The 19,055-nt window shown below is 38.3% G+C and overlaps 2 protein-coding genes across 7 annotated transcripts in view; one reads left to right on the top strand and one right to left on the bottom strand.

Moving 5' to 3' along the window:
- The window catches only part of LOC124304408 (protein turtle homolog A-like), a 418,202-nt gene that overhangs the window by 211,081 nt on the left and 188,066 nt on the right, over positions 1-19,055 (bottom strand). The window lies entirely within an intron of this gene.
- On the top strand, positions 379-6,037 carry LOC124304406 (facilitated trehalose transporter Tret1-like). Of its 6 annotated transcripts, none has more exons than XR_006908169.1 (3): positions 379-512; positions 1,626-1,729; positions 2,662-3,298. XR_006908169.1 is itself a non-coding variant. In XM_046762610.1 (3 exons), the coding sequence occupies exons 2-3, from the start codon at positions 1,687-1,689 to the stop codon at positions 5,925-5,927; spliced, it is 1,542 nt and encodes a 513-aa protein (XP_046618566.1). In that variant the 5' UTR covers positions 379-512; positions 1,626-1,686; the 3' UTR covers positions 5,928-6,037. The 6 variants fall into 6 exon arrangements, 5 of the variants coding, with proteins under 5 accessions (XP_046618566.1, XP_046618568.1, XP_046618567.1 ...); XM_046762610.1 differs by lacking the exon at positions 2,662-3,298 and adding an exon at positions 4,429-6,037; XM_046762612.1 differs by lacking the exon at positions 2,662-3,298 and adding an exon at positions 4,429-6,037 and having other exon boundaries at positions 402-420.

Below are 19,055 nucleotides of genomic sequence, written 5' to 3'. Positions count from 1 at the left end.
TGAAATTGTAAAAGTTATTCAGTGTGAAAAAAATCAATTCGAAAAAAAAATCCGATTAATTACACGTGCAAGTAAACTGCGATCAACTACATGTTCCGCGTTTTATTCAACGCAAAAGATGGCAATACGGAATTAACAAAGGACAAATCCATCTTTACACAGATGTATTGGAATGTTTCCGCGTCATAAATCAGGTGCTTCTATCGCTCCAACTTTTCACTCGACTGTTTATCGGCCAGGTTGATAACGCGCTGTGCTTGCTGGAATTTCGTATCTTCCCTCTCCTTCTATTTACGAATACTGTAGCATGACAAGTGTTCGCATACGCGTCCATTAACATTTTTACTAGTTAGTGAGGACCTGGGCAGCGGTGGAAAGAGGAGTTACAAAGCACTCAACGAGAAAACGTCAGATCAGCAAGTCGATATTCCTCTTACACGTTATTTAATTTAACTCAATTCAGAATGTAAATTGGTGAATATCTGCAACAGTCGTCATCACGTACCAGCAATGTGAATAATTTTTCAAGTTTTTAATCAATAATTTCGAGATCCACGTCAGACGGTATTCGATCAATTTTTACAACAGAAACGCGTCGTTCGGCTCATCTTCGAAGGCTTTTGCCGACTGTAAACTAAACGAACGAATCATCTTTCATCACCGACTTTAACCTTTTTATTCAATCTTGAACCGTCTAACTTCAATTAACTTTCGAGATAAACTCATGTTTTAATTGTAAACGTATCATCCAACGTACAAACAGGTAAGACAGAAAGTGATAATTTTCCTATCAACGATGACGTATTCTAACATGTTTGGCACAATTGTGAGATTGGAGAATGAAACTGACTGTACCTAAAAGATAAAAAACCGATCACAGCTGACAAAGATTTTTTTTTCTGATCGACGGCGCATATTATTCAATTGATCGAACAGATTTCAGAAAAAATTGAAAGGCTTCTACAACCATTACTTCTTACATTCCCGATGTAAGAATGCATGTAAGGAATGTTTACATGTTGGAATCTTACGCTTCTGATGGGAAGCACGTAAGACGGTCAAAGACCGTCTAATAATTGAAATGCGGATATGCATTATCATTAGTTACGAGACAATTCATTGTTGAAGATATAAATTTGATAAACTGGTGAATTCGAAAAATTAACGACGGAGCCAGGAATCGAACCTGGTATCTAGAGATGCTTGACCGGAACCTTACTCCACTAGACCACCTAGTGGATCATCTTCAACAATGAATTGTCTCGTAACTAATGATAATGCATATCCGCATTTCAATTATTAGACGGTCTTTGACCGTCTCACGTGCTTCCCATCAGAAGCGTAAGATTCCAACATGTAAACATTCCTTACATACATTCTTACATCGGGTGCTTAAGAGACGAAAAGTTTCTATTCACACATACAAAGCACAAGAAAACAAATTTGAACTAAACTGGTGATGAGAGGAATTAACGACAACAGAGTCAGGGCGGCTAGGTGGTCTAGTGCAGTAAGGCACTGGTCAAGCATCTCTAGATACCAGGTTCGATTCCTGGCTCCGTCGTTAATTTTTCGAATTCACCAGTTTATCAAATTTATATCTTCATTACTTCTTACACTTGCAGGGTAAGCTCTGCCTCAAGTCATCAACCAGAATTTGTCAGTCTGAGATTAGCCTAAACGGTTATGCCAAGGGTTGTGGTTGATGCCCCAGGCGGTGCTGTGACGTGTAAGTAAAAGATTTGTCTAGAATAAAAATTATAAAAATAGCTTTGTCTGGCTCGACTGATTCATTGATCATTGGATTCAGGCGCTTTTCACGCAAGTTTCCACGATCGCGATTAAAAGAAATGACTCAAATGATAGAAACTAATTGTAAGATGAAATAAATTTTATTTTAAATAACATTAATTGTATCTTTATTAATTAATAGGTACTCGATTGAAGTTTCACTAAGGTATTCGATGACAGCCTAGCTGTCCAACTGATCTATCACTTTGGTTATACACTGCAATATTTTCTGGCTTCAAATGTTTCACTTTACTTTTCTTGCATTGCAATAACGTCAAGAAACCTCTTACTTTAAATTCTGCAATCACCTGACTTGGTGAATTTTTTCATTCCATTGCGCTGTTTCATAAGCCAATTTCTTTCTCGCTGGCATCATAAATAGACTAGTAAGCATATACTAGTGAATATTGATATTTCTCCGTTTTCATCGAAAATTTTGTTGAATAAACGAAAATTTTGTTAACCTAAACTTCTTTCGTAAACATAATAAACTTCTTATCTTTACCGACATCAATACAGTGCCAAAAGGACTTTTAACTTCTCGCAAAGCAGGATAAAATTAAGAATGTTTCTCAAGATAACATTAAGCCGCACTTCCATATAATATGTACATATATGGCAAAGTAAAGGGAAACTTCGAAAGAAAAGGAAATGTTCAAATCGTATGAAAGTATGACGAAAATTTTTGAACCTCGAATAATTTGCTATGAATACTCTTCCGGTTTTCATTTTAATTTGACGCGTTTCAGTTTCTTGTGCCATATGCCAAAAACATCACCCACTCTTCCTTGCACGTGCTCCTTTCACAAGGAAAATTATACAGCCACAAAAATGCGAGTATTTCTTTCAAAAAGTTTTTTCTCTTTGCAGTTATTCGTTCTACACGTGCATCCTCCGAAGTACTGATAAATAAGCAATGCTGACCTATTTTTGAAGAAAAAAATGATTCTTTTCCGAGGTCTTCCATAACTGTGCCATTAACAGTTTTCATGCAGTAACAGATAGATGATTAACATTAAAAGCGTAAACTTTGCATAAGCTTCAGTTTTTACAACGGCAGAACAAAAATTCTACTTGGTTTTATATTCTCATAATTATGAACTATACAATATTTTCATATGTTCATTTTCTGCAAGTTTCGTTCAATTTATTATACGATTATAACGTTTAGATTACCGTAGATTATTACATAACATTACCATCCGATATATACTTCCCAGTATCTGATTTTATACATCTTGTACACGACTTTGTGTGAAACGACGTACGTGATACAATTCGTACAGTTAATAACTTAGATAATACTTATCCACACATTGATTAGGTTTATAGAATAATAAACTTTTGAAACTATGAAACAACAAAGAGCGAACTGATAAGTAATTACACAATTTCCAAGTTTGACCTGCAATAGGTTTCCCAAGCATGTGTCTAGATCGCGAATTCCACTTAAACTTGAAAATGAGCCTGATAAGATAAGTATGAACAAGCTTCGAAAGATGTTTGCTTGGATAAATCTACAGTAGCATAAATTTCGTTAGTCAGTGACGGTTTATCGTTTGCGGTCAATGTTTACCGCAGGCCAAAAAAGAATTGTTTTCTGACAATCTTTGAGAGAAAGAGGTTTTTTCGCACGCTCTCCTGACAATCAGTGGTACGTTGTTTGTGGAATTTGATGTTGTACTGTGGCGATACAGAAACTGATCATTATCGGCTTAAAAATGCAAAATGACTACCAGCGATTCGACAATTTTTCATACGGATAAACGCATCGACAATTTTCAAGTCACTCACAATTGGTTTGACTTCTGCTGTACATGCATTAAGATTGTATTCTTACCAAACAATCGAACTTTGTGCAATGTAAGTTGACCGAAATTTCTTCATCAAGCTCTATAAATATGTCGAGATGTGTCATAATTGTAAACACTTGAATCGTGTATGTTAATTCTTTACGTTGCAGAAAATGGTGACTACGATTAAAGAAAAAAAAGTTGTTGCACTGGAAGTTATTTGTATTTCAATTGTGTTGTGAAGAAAAAAAAGTTCGCCCTCGATATTCACCCATACTCTTATCGTGCTGTTAAGATTGCTTAATACTCGATGGATTAATGTATGAATGGTGGTCAATTTTGGATCAATGTATATAATAATTTAATCATAATCATACGTATATAAAGAATTTAACTTTGATGTCAGTGAAATGTATGAGAATACCAAGCAAACTGGTTTCTGTACGTGTCAAAATGAATTTGTACAAAGAACTAATTTCCAAAAGTTCTGAATTCGTTGTGCGACTCTCGAACATATGGTCAACAGATGAAATTGTACGAAACTATTATGCCTGTGATCAAAAGTTTGAACAGCAGATGTGCTAGATTCTAGATTTCGAATTTTATCACAAACATAGTCTAAGCTAACGTCTCTTCTAATTTGGTAAACGGATCGGTCAGTACGGATATAAGTAGTCTCAGACTATTGACAATTTGATGAATTGAAAGACAAAATAAAAATAGTTGAAGTTGAAATGCTAGGTCTATTTCACTTCATCCGAGTCATGTGCTAGAAGTGTACAAGTCTGTATTGTCAAATGATTCGTTTTGGCCACCGATGATCAATCCATTATTTATGATGTAGGTGAGGAAGGGGACGTCGTTCGTGCAAGCAGACATACCAGCATGATGACCGAGAAGATAATAACTGTGTCAGAATTGACATTATCGGTGTCAAGCGGCGATGATTCAAAACCAGCCGTTCCAGCTAAACAGCTGCCCCAATACTTTGCCGCACTGTCTGCTACCCTTGGAGCACTGGCATTCGGTGGAGTCTTGGGATGGTCGACGTCAGGTGGCGATTCCGGAGAAAAATTGGCAGAACAGTACAACATCACTATGAGCACCTCGGACTTTTCGTGGATCGGTTCGGTGACGAATTTGGGATCAGCGGCAATCTGTATTCCCATGGGATTGATGATGGACGCTTTCGGCAGAAAGCGCAGCATGCTGATACTAGTCGTTCCCTACACCATTGGATGGTCACTCGTCATCTGGGCCAACTCGGTAGCCATGTTTTGTGTCGGAAGGTTTCTACTCGGCTTCAGTGGAGGCGGATTCTGCGTTGCGGTGGCAGTTTACACCGCAGAAATAGGCGAGAAGACGATCCGAGGAAGGCTAGGAGCGTTTCACGAGTTGATGCTGACATCTGGAATTCTGATTTCGTACATTCTCGGCACCCTGATACCGATATACTATTTATCGATGACTTTCGCGGCCGTTCCGCTCATTTTCTTCGTCGTGTTTTCATTCATGCCGGAAAGTCCGACATACTATTTGATGAAGAACCGAGAAGAAGAGGCTAGGGACAGTCTCCTCAGAGTACGAGGCCCTAAATATGACGTCGAGCGTGAGCTTATCACGAGGAAGTTAGTCCTTGCGGAAGAGTTGCAGTACAAAGGTTCATTTCTTGCAGCAATGAGGTCGAAAGTAGCAAGAAACGGACTGATAATAGCCTATGGTTTGATGTTCTTCCAGCAAATGAGCGGTGTCAATGCGATTGTATTCTATACTGGAAGTATTTTTGGTCAGAACGGTGCCATTTCCACCGATGCATCCACGATCATTGTTGGAGCTCTACAGGTCGTATCTACCTTCACCAGTCTGCTCATAGTTGATAGGCTGGGCCGTAAGATTCTGCTTCTCGCATCGATAAGTGCAATGGCGGTCGGCATGCTCGCTTTGGGTACATACTATTACTTGGAGGAGAACGGAGTGGACGTTTCATCGGTCAACTGGATCCCGCTTGTATCTGTTTGCCTCTTCATCCTCATGAGCAGTCTCGGTTTCGGGCCAATTCCATTCATGATGGTAGGTGAGCTATTCTCACCACAAATAAAAGGCATCGCTGGTAGCAGTGCCTGTTCCTTCAACTGGTTGATGGCTTTTTTGGTAACAAGGACATTCAACGACCTTGTCGAAGCCTTCGGGAATTACGCTACCTTTTGGATGTACAGTGTGATTTGCGCGTGTGGTGTATTATTCGTTATATTCATCGTTCCCGAAACGAAAGGAAAATCATTGGAACAAATTCAACGTGAACTGGGTGCAAAGATCACCGTCCCGATCGATGTAAAGCCTTGAATTCTCTTGACGGGCGTATAGTGTACCAGCGAATCAAGGTGACAATTTATTCATGGCGTTAGTTTAGTCGATGTTAACGTCGTTATAACGAATAAACACACCCGTACTAATTTCAACTATTCCAGTGAAATCGAAGCTTCAAAAAATCTAAAACGCAACAAAGAGCCAACAGGATGCATGGACACGTAACGAATCAAGTTCCGAAAAATCGTAATCCGTTCTGCGGTAATGTGACGAAGCCTTGTGTGGCCGAAGTATTCTTCGAACCCAGGTTCGAGGACCGTCCATACTTTGTGCTAGAGCCACGGAATGATGTCAAAGTGCATCCTTTCGGTGGGTTTCACGGTACTCGTAGAACGGAATACTCCATTGTCTGAGCGTCGATATAATGGGTCGCAGCATTACGGGTTCTATTGCATCGACGGAGCTAGTCATTTCCAATCCTCGGACCCTCCATTCATTTCATCATCCCCTTGCTCTGCAAGCTCTCTCGATTCACTGCAAGCACATCCCCACCGTTAGTTGAAAATCCGAGCTGGCTAAAGTCCAGGCAAAACGTGTAAGGACGACGTGACAAGCGTATTAACCTGGCGCTAGAAATTCTTGCCTTGAATTATCACTCGCAATCAGACCCAGAACCACCGAGTTAAATCGTAGATTCGTTCGACGGACCGGTTTCACTCCCTTATAAATTCTCACCTCGCCCCGTCCGAGCAACGAACAGCCGATGTTGAAAAATTCCTTTCATTGTCTTTACAGGGCTTTCCATTTTTCTCAAGTTTTACTAAACATTTTCATTTACGTACATCCATATTTTAGGATTCTGAACTTCGCTTTTTGAATCGACAAATCTCGGGTTTGAATTTCTTGAATAACTTTGCTCCACGGATGAATTCAAAGTCTAAGTTTCTTTCAAAGTTTTCCTAGAAAAAAGAAATTTCTTTTCCAAAAGACTCAATTTTTGGATGTCGTATAATTGAGAATCTTTCTTCGCATATTCACCGCATTTTCTATACAAAGTTTCTAAAAATGTGCATGTAAAATCAAAGAATCCTGATTAGACATTCAGACATGTTTTCTAATAGTCCAGTAATTTTTGCACGAAAACTATCGAGTTTCAACTTGTTAAAACTAATTCACCAAAGACTGACCACTGTTGAATTTACTTTTAAAATGCTCAAAACTGTAATACGGATTCGGTGAATTTGACGCTGAAGTAAAGTCATTTCGAAGCGTTTTGACAGATCAATCAATAGAGTTCAACGACACGAGTGCTCAAGCAGTCAACGAATATTTCATTTTGCTTGACCCAGTGATCGCTATTTGAGTCTGCGAAAAATTTCAATGATCAATCACAGTGCGAAAAGCAGTGCAAAAATCATAGTTGAAATTGAACTTTTCCGTAATGGTTCCTTCCAATTTTACGGACAAGCTCAGGATCCGCTCGTTGCCATATTTCAAGCCTCACGTTTTATGCTACATACCTGCTTTGGCACGACCTCACGGACAGGACCCGGTATAATAAAATTCTTTCGAGCTTAGGGTGGTCAGCTGTCGTTGATTGCGTGCCGACGATGTGCAATTACAACGCTTTCTAATTTGGCTGAAGCCGTTCCGCACTTCCTACTCGTTCTCCCCTCCGTATTGCTGGTCCTTTTTATTTTTCTTTCATCTCACGTCACCCGACTGCTGTCACCAAGTAACGACCAGTTGACGTGACCTTACCCCAAAAGGAACCGCAAGGCTTGAAAATACGAGCGAGCACTTTTGGCTGATGGAAGAATAATTTTAGTCGAAGGCAAACGACTTTTCGACATCACGCTTCTACGTATATGTATACTTTAGGGTGGCCCGAAAATTATTTTTATTATTTGCGTGGATCGAGAAAGTTTATTTGTGCGCTAAAAGAAATTCCTGTGAAAAGACGAATTAGCTCAGTTTTAAAAGGTCGCTCACGCGACTTGCGTATTCCGTATCTGATTAGGAAAAGAATTCCGTTTCAGTGAGCAAGGCGACCTCATTGAGAAGTATCAATTACCTATAAATCGATAAGTTTTTAACATTTTTTTTTCCGCACCCATACTTCGCCAAAGCCGAGCGTTCGAAAGACTCGTGTAAATATAACGAACGAAAAAGCTCAACTTTCTCGGAATCAAGCAGAAATTCCCATCCACCCGATAAGATGTTTGGTTGTAACTCTTAAAGAACTTCACCGAAAAATTTGTAAAAAGAACTTTTTGTATAAGGGATACAAAAGTCGCGTGATTGACCTTCTAAAATTGAGGTACAATTGTTTTACAGCACACAAATGAACTTTTTGTTATCCACGCAAAAAAACATTCTTTTGATACGTACATATTTCAATTTATGTGCTTCTTATTGTTAGTCACTTTATACTCGATTGACTCGGCAGCCAAGAGCTGGCTGAAACCTTGCTCAAAGAATGACCAATGTTCTATGGTTGATTTGGCGAATAAAATACGTTGATGGAATTGGTCAACTGATGCAATTGAATATCTCGTATCGTGATAATGTTAAGTGGTTAAATTTTCAAGTGGAAACAATTCGTCTACGTTACTCTGCGGCGAACGATGATGGTAATTAATTCAGTCAATTAGCGTAATGCTGACAAGTAATTCGCGGAACGTTATTGACTAATGATTTCGTATCAGCCACAAAATAATTTGACATGTGGTAAATACACAGGATGGAATAATTCGATTACGGGAAGCGTTCTTCTACCCTCAATCAGTGCAGCTAACGCCACTGCTCGAAATTACGAACCCTCTTGGAAATACAGAAATCTCTCAATTCTTTGAATCGATATTGGCAGAATGCACGTTTTTCCGGAAAACAGTCTCATCTCTTGTCCTATGTAAGAAGTAGGTATGCTAAAAAATAGGCATGGCACGATTACCATTCGAAACAAACTTACGAGATAAATCAACTCCGAGTTCTGGCCTGAATAACAGTGACTCAAAACTCAAGGGGACACGCGAGTGAAATTCTAGCTCTACGATAGATATGCATATGCTACAAGGTTGATTTTTTGTTGTACATGGTATTGTATAAGAAATGATGTTACACGTCGAAAAATAATTCCGGCAAAATCTTTACCATTTTTTAAATTGATATTTTTGAACGAAAAAGAATGAAATTTATATGAATATACAAATCTCACTATTGTAAATTTTTTTTTCGACTTTCCCGTCTTACTTCGCTACTTTGGCTACTTCTGGATCTATATCTCAATTTAGGAAATCTGAAATTGAGAAGCTTGTTAGTACGAAAAACGGCCCTTTAGTGGTTTTGATTCATTTAAAAATGTATCTCCATCTTAATTCGTTTAAAAGTATGAATTTATAAAATAGCAAAGATTTTTCCGGAGTTGTTTTTCATTTTTTTAGATTTAGAGAAATTTTAAAAACTCTTCTGTACTAAGAACTGGACAAAACTGATATAAACGCAACATTAAAGAAATGATTGACATTAGCAAGAATAGTAATATCAACATCTAAGTCACTTGTACATTCGTTCGCAACTGATAATTTCCCGCTTGTCAATATGTTAGCCCTTTTCGATATGAAACTTGAAACAACGTGTTCGTGTGTATGTACGTAGCGATATATCGAAGATCAATACGATTAAACATTCTTGCGTATTTTTGATAAATCAATAGTACTGATACCAACCACTTTAAAAATATACCCCTGATAACAGCGATTACTGCATTGTTATCGTAACTTTGATAAGCAAGGTGCCAACCTGATTTTCTTGCGTAACTTATCGATCAATATATGCTTTTAACACACGTTATCCGTTTTACAAGCGTTTATCTATCCACCTGATTGTAATTTTATTGATATCGAAAATGGCTCGCGCTTCTTCGTTCTTATAGTTTATTACTGGATTTTCTTTTCCACACATAAAATGTGATTAGACATTAGAGGGCGATATTGAACAATCCGTCGACAAGACGAATTATTATCAAGGACGGCGTTCGCGACTCAGTGACTCACGAACATACGAATTTCTACACGACAATCGAAGATATAACGACGAAAATCAATGAAAAGAGAGTCGGATTCGTTACGTCCGTAATGTCATCAAAAATTAAAAATCGGTACGATGCATCGACTGACTGGGCGTGGGAACGCATGCATATGGCGATGGTAAATAGAGGAGAAAATTATTTTCTCGCATCGTGGCCATTCGAGTTCGGAGGTCGCAGAGTTCAGTTCGGACAATGGTCATCAGGACAGAGAGCCCGGAGGCTCGAATCGTTCGGAGTATCGATTGCCGGTCTAAGGAAGATACGCTCTTCTCCGCGACCTCTGTCCTAATCGATTCTCGTTTTTCCCCAAGGCGGAAGCTGGTGGCACGGATCCCGAAGTGGATTTGCCACTTGTTGTCTGACAGATTCTCGCTTCTCTGCCGAAATTCGTGACCTCACCCCCCCCCTCTCGCCTCTATTTCATCTCCGCTTTTGACCACGCGGCGTTGATAAATGCCGCCACGATCTTATCCTACCGCGGGAAAAAATTCTGTGAAACGTTTCTTGCCCTGGATAAAAATCGATACGGATTTTTCACCGGTCGCACAATTGAATGAATAGACCGAACGCGAGTCTCTCGTGAGTCGGAGAAATCTTGCGAGAGAATGTCGTCTGGTTTTTCATTCCGAAAATAATTTGGCAACACGTTTTCTGCCCACCCGCCGGTAAACGTGCTGTTATCTTTTGACGAAAAGCCGATTTTCTTCTCATACTTGAAACTGTGGAGAGTTGAAACTAAACTTGAGCTTTTCCGAGACGCTCATTGATGATTCGATAATATATATATATATGTATATATGTACAGTACTTCACATCGAAGGAACTCTTGAAACTGGAGAATAGCGAATACTTTCGTACCGGATGAATTGCTAATTCTGTTAATTAGCGTTTCGGATAGACTTTCGGAGTCAAGTTTCGAGTGGATTAATACAAAAAAATTGTTACTTTGAGGGTGAATTTGTTCTCCGCTTATTGAGAAACATTCTTGGAAATGAATCACCGTTAGATCTAACAGGATTCATACTTGGTTTTATTTTTAAGAATCAAAATCCGGAAATTATTGACGAGTGGAAAACCTTATTAGGTACTCGAGGACGGCAAGTGAATACTTTTTTAGAGGCTTTCAAATTGTTTTCTTTTCAACAACTTACGATCAACTTGAACAACAAATGTTTCACAGATATTATTAATCATTCGACGACCATTTTGAAAAAGAATTATTACCAAGAATCGCACTTAAAAATTTTCTATTATACTTAATCATTTATCAAAAATGGAAAATTCATTGTCACAGATTAAAGGATGGCCCAAAAATTGGAATATTACGGTAAATTTTTAATTAATCGTTCTCAATTCTGCGATATCATTCGACACGCACAGCCATAATGTATAAAAAAAAATCGAATCAAAACGAAAAATTCGTTCAATTTTTCAGCTGTTTTCTGGGCCCGCGTTAGGCAACGAAGTTTTTTGTTCGTCTTTTCCGTCGTATGTTAATCGATCTTTCGCAGAATTCGTTACGAATGATTCGATCGAGACATGGGTGTATCCCTGGGAGCCATCGAAGCTCCGGCATACGTACTACTTTATTCCACTGTCGTCTCATGTATGAAGCGCATTATGCGTCACGTACTACCTTGCGGCACGGAAGGTTATTCCACCGAAATTCGAGACACGAAGTTGAAATGCCGACGTGACGAGTGCCTCCGTAGAAATAAGTCAGGTGTAGGCGTACAGCGCGTGCATACAAAAAATTTCGAGTATAAGTGATACATGTGTGAAAAAAATTTCGCCTCTCCTAGCTGTAGAAAAAGTGTGAATTTTTGCGAAAAATGAAGACAAGCTGAACGGGACTCATTTTGAAACGATCATAGCTGCAAAGAGGCGAGAGCAAGTGCCGATAAAACGAAACTAATCTAATTTAATTCCAATTCCCAATGTCACTTGGATCTTCCGATCCTTCTCGATGTAATCAATTGAAAATCGTAACAGCTGGGATGGGTGCCTTTACCCGATGACGCCTCACTCGGTCTCGGTTAATTGCCGCGTTTGCGTATCGCAATATCCTCGGACCGAAGCTCCGGATGATGAGAAATGACGGGTGCGAAAGGGTGCCGGAACGAGGATGATTCATCACGGTTACGACGGAAGTATGGAAATGAACAAACAGATCACTCGAACGGTGAGAAACATCTGAAACGTCGATTATCTGTGAGGAAATACCGACATTTCAACGAGAGTGTCAAAATGTCAGATATCTTGTTTCGTTAAATTCTAGCACATTATAAAAACGGGGCGCAGTTGAAATTTGGAATTTGAGAAGTTCCGAAGCTCTCAAATTTTTGTAATTTTCATTCCGGTGAAACTTGAAGTGAAGCAATCAAACTTTGACGAGACATCAAAGAGTTCTTATGGTCCGAAACCCGACGATAGAAGTTCCGAATGTGCGGAAATGAAAAAATTTTCCGAATAATCGAAGATTCTGTGGATTTCTGGCTCGGTGAAATTTCACCGCTTTGATCTTTCTTTGTTTCGGATTTTCCACATTTTCACGTTCGGAATCATGATCATTCTGATTATCGGTTTTTCTTATTTTTTACACCCACTTGTGCGAGTATATTTTAACTTTCGGAATTTTATTCCATCGAAACTTCATTTTCAAATTTTGCACTTTCGAAACTTTAGTTGTCAGAACTTTGCTCTCTCGTAACTTAAATTTTCGGAACTTTGAGCCATCGGGTTTCCGACCATTCGAATCTTTGTTGTTTCGTAAAAGTTTGATTTCTTTACTTCAAGTTTCACTACCAAATAATTCAGGATAAGACGCTTTCAAATTCGGAACTTCAACCTCACCCAATATAAACTTGGCAGTGTTTTCGATGCCTCAAAACTTGTCTAGAAAAAATCAGAAAAAGTCAAACACAATGGAGCGAGAAGAATTGTGAATTGTGAACGTCGTTTAAATCATAGCTAGTAAAAAATAATATTATCGTTTAAGGGTTTTCGATTTTTCCTGTACTTCTTTATCTCACAGTTTAGGTAAACGATACGCTGAAAAATAAGTTCTACAATTTGAAAAATACACATTTTAATGGAGAATGAATTATTTAAATCGGTCTGTTACTTGATTCCGGGAACTGTGGATGTGTGTGTGAATATGACGTGTGCTTCAGTATCAGTGCAATATCGAATTGGATCAAGTAGGCACTCGCAAATTCTCGTCGAATGAAGTTTACAAATTCTTACAACAACTATTGCGCGAACGGTTCTTCCCTTTTTCAATAAATTCCTTCACAGAGACTTTGTACATTTGTTTGGAATATTAAAAATTGAATGTATCGAAGATTTTAACCAAAACCCAAATTGTGGTTCACGATGAGTATGAAGTTGAATTTAAAGCTCTTATCATTAAGATCGGAATGTAAGAAATGCTTCAGATTCATTTCGGAAATGGGATAATCAACGTTTAAAAATAAATCCGAAACGCATTATTTTATCTCACGTGATTAAAAACGGAGGGTTTTTTGTTTTTTTTTTTGGATCCCTGCCAATATCAAACGTCGTCGTATTCTTTTCGCTACTCTAGGATGAAAATAAACTACAAAAAGCTCATCTCGCAATCGATATTCGTTCGATACTCGGTTTATACCATTCTCTCTGTATCTGGTTGCATACGTCAATAACCTCGTTTCACGTGGTCCTGAATAAAAGGGATTGCAGGATGAGAGAGAGAGAGAGAGAGAGAGAGGCAAACCCTTTTCAGTGGTGGAATCAATCATGCACCGAGATTGGGCTAATCAATTCCTCATTGGCAGTGCGGAATGGAATAATTGACGTCCTATTAATATCCTTTGGTCTATCCTGGCCTCTGCAGGACGCGTATTTCCGTATTTACGCACCCGGCCGCACTGGCATGGCCGTGGCCCGATATGAGATTCCGTTTCATTGATCCGTACGCGCCAGAGCCGCTGCTGTTAGCCTCTCTAACCCTTACCTACCCTGGACTAGGCAAAGTACGTGTATTGCCCCGAATACACGCATACGTATCTAGGCATGAATAATTCGCTGGATAACTGTCCAAGCGTTTGCGATCCGAATTCCACCGAAACGCGTATCACGGATGAGTCCGTGAATTTTTATTAATCATTTTTCGCGGATATTGCAGGTGGTCCGCAATTAAACGGTATCTTTGAACCTTTTTTTTCACCCCCTTGCGATCGCTTTGAGTATTGGAAACCTGGTAGGTGAATATCGGTAGAAGTCACAACGAAACTGATTCTATCGTTTGACGTTTTTCTTTTTTTTGTTGATAAATACGTCAGGTCAATGCAGATTAGATTGAATTGCAAGGGGAAAATTTGTCAACTTTCAAATTTTCTTTAAAAAGATAAATGTCTCGAAATTACCAATTACGTAATAAAGAATTTTTTGAAACGATGGTACCCTTTAAAAAATTTTTCAAATTCGAAAAGTTTGTCGAAATTTGACCCGAATCCGGCTTAATTCCGAAGGCTCCCTGGTTTGGCGAAAAATTTGAAATCACCGTGGGGTAAAAAAGTACCCCGGTGTAATATTCTGGGGTCAAAATCATGCTCAGAGGTAAAATTTACTTACAAAATCGACCGTTAACGGATGGACGAACGAAGATGATTTGAAGAAAATTCCACAGAAGAAATGTAACATGAGAACATTGATAGAGCGGACGGTAAAATCGAAAATTTATATCCTCGAGACCCTCACGCCTCCGGTACAACTCTTCGAATCAAATTCCGTCGGTACAGAATTCCACTCTTAAATATCAGATGAGAAAACTATGACAACCTATGGTTAAATTTATCACAAAAACTCCTTGATCAGTAATTGTATAATCGACTGGGAAGAATCAAATTCGATAAGTTGAAGAGTTTCACATATAATATATTATTAAAGAGTATCGAGCGAAGCATCGTTTCCGCTGACGAAACAACGAAACGACGCGGACTCGAAGCACGAAATTAATTCACCTAGTATACCTGACCCACTTATACACCAAGGCGTTGTAGGAAATTTTGGGAAATTGGCTTCTCGTGCAGGCAACAGAAGCCATCTGCAATATAGACCTCGTGCCTCGAAACGGACCGATACGTATGGGTTTTATTAAGCATCTGGTACCTGGCGGAGAACAAACTGCATACTAATCACATCTGGTACACGGAGGAATACGTTACGCGGTTACAACGCGACACGGAGTAGAAACATGTGCGGGAGAACGGCTCGACATGTTGCTCGTTTCGGATTTTCTCCGTGTTACTCCGGGTTGGTAGACGCCCAACTTGCAAAACCGGTACAAGTCCACCGATCCATCGGCCAAAATACAACGCTGAATAGCAAAGTAGCTCGTTCTACAGCCAATTGTTGGCCGTAGTGCAAAGAGCAAACCCTGAAACGAGGCTACGTGCTGTCCACCGGTTACCAAGGAACCAAATTTCATCGAGTTTCCCTCGAAATCACAAACGACTAGTCTCGAAGTTTTAATCAGCAAAAATTCACCGATTTCCAGCAATGAGTATACAATTGGAAAAAATCAGTATATTCACTTTCACCGATGACCATTACCATTGTTGATTTGTTCAACGTTTTTTTTTTTCTGCAATTGTCCCAATTCTGAAACAGTACCCTGAATTTTTTCAGATTTTTTATTTAACCGATTGATTATTTATAAATCTTGAGAGTGCTTTTGAATGTGAATTTTCAGACCGTTTAAACAATGTTTTAGTCGACAGAAAAAGGAAGTTAAAAGTGTGGAAAAAGAAAACAGAACATTAATCTGTCCATCATGGGCCTGGTCCTGAAATATTTGAAAGAGAAAATATTTACAGTTTTTGAGAATTTTAAAAAAGGCCCTTTTCAAAAGCACTCGCAATATTTATAAATAACTGACCAGCTCGATGAAAAATTTGAAAAAATTCAGGGTACTGTTTCAGAATCGGAACAATTGCAGAAAAAGTTAAACAAAATGAAAAACAGGGTCAGACGTTGGTTGGGTTCGCATGAAATTTCACATATACAGTAATTTTCTCCAGCGGTATACTCGTAGCAGATTCACATTTACAAAGTAGGTTCTATTTTCCAAAGATTCGATTGAAGCCCTCAAGTGCAGATCGGGATTTTTGTTCGTTGATAATCAGCCTAAGAAATTCTATTATGGATAACAAATAACGAAAACCATTTTCATAACATCCGTTTCAAATATAGAAGACATTCAAGTTTTGCATTGAATGTTGGACCGAAAGCTTTTTTGGAACATTAATAATTAATAATAATACCAGCAACGAAAGTACGAATTTTATTGTTACACAAACAGTCTTGGATGGTAGACAACAACTGTAAAATAAATGCAGGAAAGGGATTATTGACCTGATTGTGAGCTTCTACCTCGTCTCCTTCTCAAATCGCAACATCTGTACAAAAGACCTCGGAGCCCAGTTTTCAACGGATCTTAAAAAAAAATCTCCGCAAAAATGCAAAGAAATAGTTCATTCGATCGATACTGCAAAAGTAAAAACAAAAAATTGGTACAAACACTTTCTGAAATTCACTAAAAATTCGTACCGAAAGCTGAACGCCTTGAAAAAATAGTTTCAGAACTTTTGGTTCGATAAACCGAGTTGAATTAATTTCGACACCGACTAATATTTTTTAAATATCTTAATAAAAGGTCTTCCAATCGCATTGCGATAAACTCAACACGCTGTGTTACATTTACAGTAAGAATCGAGGCTGTTAAGTGAGATTGCCTGACTGAAAATTAGGGATTCGAATTTTAAATAAAGCGTACGTGTCCACTTAAATTCACGTCGTTGGTGTTTGACAATCTTTGACTTACCGTTCGCCCTCAACGTCAGTGAAGTAGGTATTGATTTTTTTATTACATGGATTGATGTGTACCTTCGACACGAAGGAGAGGATTCTTACCTGTAATCAGAAAGAATAATTGCTTGACGTGAGTCGCTCAATGTACGGAAAATTATATTATGCGTGTCACCTGTTTTTGGGAACAAATACAGCGTGAAATTTTTCGATCAGATTTAAGCTGCAGTGTTCGTAAATGCCTTATAAATGTTCATAACCTTATGAATCTATCTCCCGGGTAATTTGCCATAAATGCATCAATATCAATTACCCAGAAAGATTATTCATTCGTTCGTCGACCGATCTGAGTACCGTGAAAAATTCACCGTTGGCTAAACGGTTAATGAGGCACAAACCGCGCTCGCGATTAATGTGATTTATTCATGGTTAAAATAACCAAGCACAACATCTGAGTCGCTAAGCCACGAGTTATCATCCGAATCAAATATTCGTTAGACGATTTGCAAACGAGTCCTTACGAAGAGCAGGTTTTTAGAAAAATGTCGGCCTGTCCGACAAACTCCCGCGATGATCATGGAAATTTCTTGATGAAAAAATCTGAAAGCTGCATGATTTCGCAACGAAATAACGGGCATGAAAAATTGCCAAGTCCCGTTTAATTTCAATTATTTTTAATGTTTTATCGACAAACCCGTAATTTTCATCTATATTAATTTTTATAAACGAACGATTATGTTTTTCCCGGTTAATTTATTTATTTTTAGAACAATTTCCAATTGTCTTACCTTTCACGCATTCTTTTGTTCACAATTTTTCCATCAATACTTTTTCATTCGACCGCCAAGTCTTGTCAGTCTCAGATTTCCTTTCGTCGCGTCGTTTCCGAGACTATCGCTGAAGTTTGTCGGACAGATTGACAGACTCTTTCCTTTTCACATTGATGAAAAGTATTGCGAAAAAACTGTTTTTCCGGCTCGTCCCTGGATGATGCTCCGACATTGAACAATTTTATTTTTCTGAGACTACGCAGCTCAATTTCGGCGCTTTGAAGCCGTGGATTCCAGGCTTCAGCATGGAAACAAGAACTTCGTGAATCGGATCGTAGAAGATTATATTATAACGATGCAGGTCCTCGAAATTGAACATACTGATTTGCGTCTTGAGTTACCGCGAGCTAATTACGTGCCAATACGTGCCTTTTGACTTTAATGTGCTCGGGCGGGTTTAATCGAGTCTGGCAAACCGAAATTCCGATCGGTGAATAGTTTTCAAGATACGGTAACATAACGCATAACGCATATAATACCAGTCTCAATCTGTATCATGCATGTATAACGCGTTGTGTATTTATTGTCCATTGAATTATTATCCGACTCACACTCTTCGTTTATAAAAAAATTATTTTTATTATTCTGTTTTGTTACGAATCAATAACACCGCAATTTCAATTATCGCGTAGATTACGGACGGACGAATATCGTTGAAAATTGTACAGTTTGATTGAATTGGAATTAAGGTTCTATACTTGGATTAATGGCGAACAGTACATTGATGCGAAATTGTATTCGTGAACTTTGAGACATCCTTCGTCTCTCGTTTGTTGATTTTTTCGTGTTTTCATCCTGAGATTTACATGTGCATATGATATGAGAGGAATTTTTTATGGTTACAGTTGCTTGATCTGCTCCGATATTCTTTGTTTTCCCCAAAAAATTTTACAAACGTAGCGGGTCCACAATAACGCGTAAATTAATTTTTTTATAGTTTTCTGAAAAAATCCCCTACGAGCTGTGGCTGTTAAATGTTGTGAAAAAGCTCCCTTGTTATAAAGTGTGAAGAAAAAAAAAACAAAAAAATACCAGAAATGATGTATTTTATTCCGATATTTTTGACCCATGATAGCAAACGATTTCCTTCTAGGTATCTAGACACCTACTACATTTTTTAATGAACGAAATACGAATTTCACAAAAATTCTGAAGCCTGTGAAATTTACGCACCAAATATATTAGAAATTTTTTATCCTTGTGTAGAACATTTGACAAGTTCAAGGGAATCGACGTTTTGTTCTAGTTAGACTATCGAACAACTGGAAATTGAAATTCTATTGAAATATTTTGAAATGTTAATTGTGAACATATTTTCGAAATTTCAAATGATTAAGAAATCAAGAATCAGAGATTCTTCGAAAATTCTAGCTGGCTAACTAAAATGAAATAACC

Source organism: Neodiprion virginianus, chromosome 5 (genome assembly GCF_021901495.1).
Source record: "Neodiprion virginianus isolate iyNeoVirg1 chromosome 5, iyNeoVirg1.1, whole genome shotgun sequence".
In the NCBI taxonomy this organism is placed as follows: Eukaryota; Metazoa; Arthropoda; class Insecta; order Hymenoptera; family Diprionidae; genus Neodiprion; species Neodiprion virginianus.
This window is presented reverse-complemented; position numbering and strand designations above follow the sequence as displayed.

Bases quoted from the DNA above. Each gene is read 5' to 3' on its own strand.
- LOC124304406 (XM_046762610.1), top strand. From the start codon at position 1,687: ATGCCAAGGGTTGTGGTTGATGCCCCAGGCGGTGCTGTGACGT. The intron at 1,730-4,428 runs GTAAGTAAAAGA...TTTATGATGTAG, and splicing joins CCCAGGCGGTGCTGTGACGT to GTGAGGAAGGGGACGTCGTT.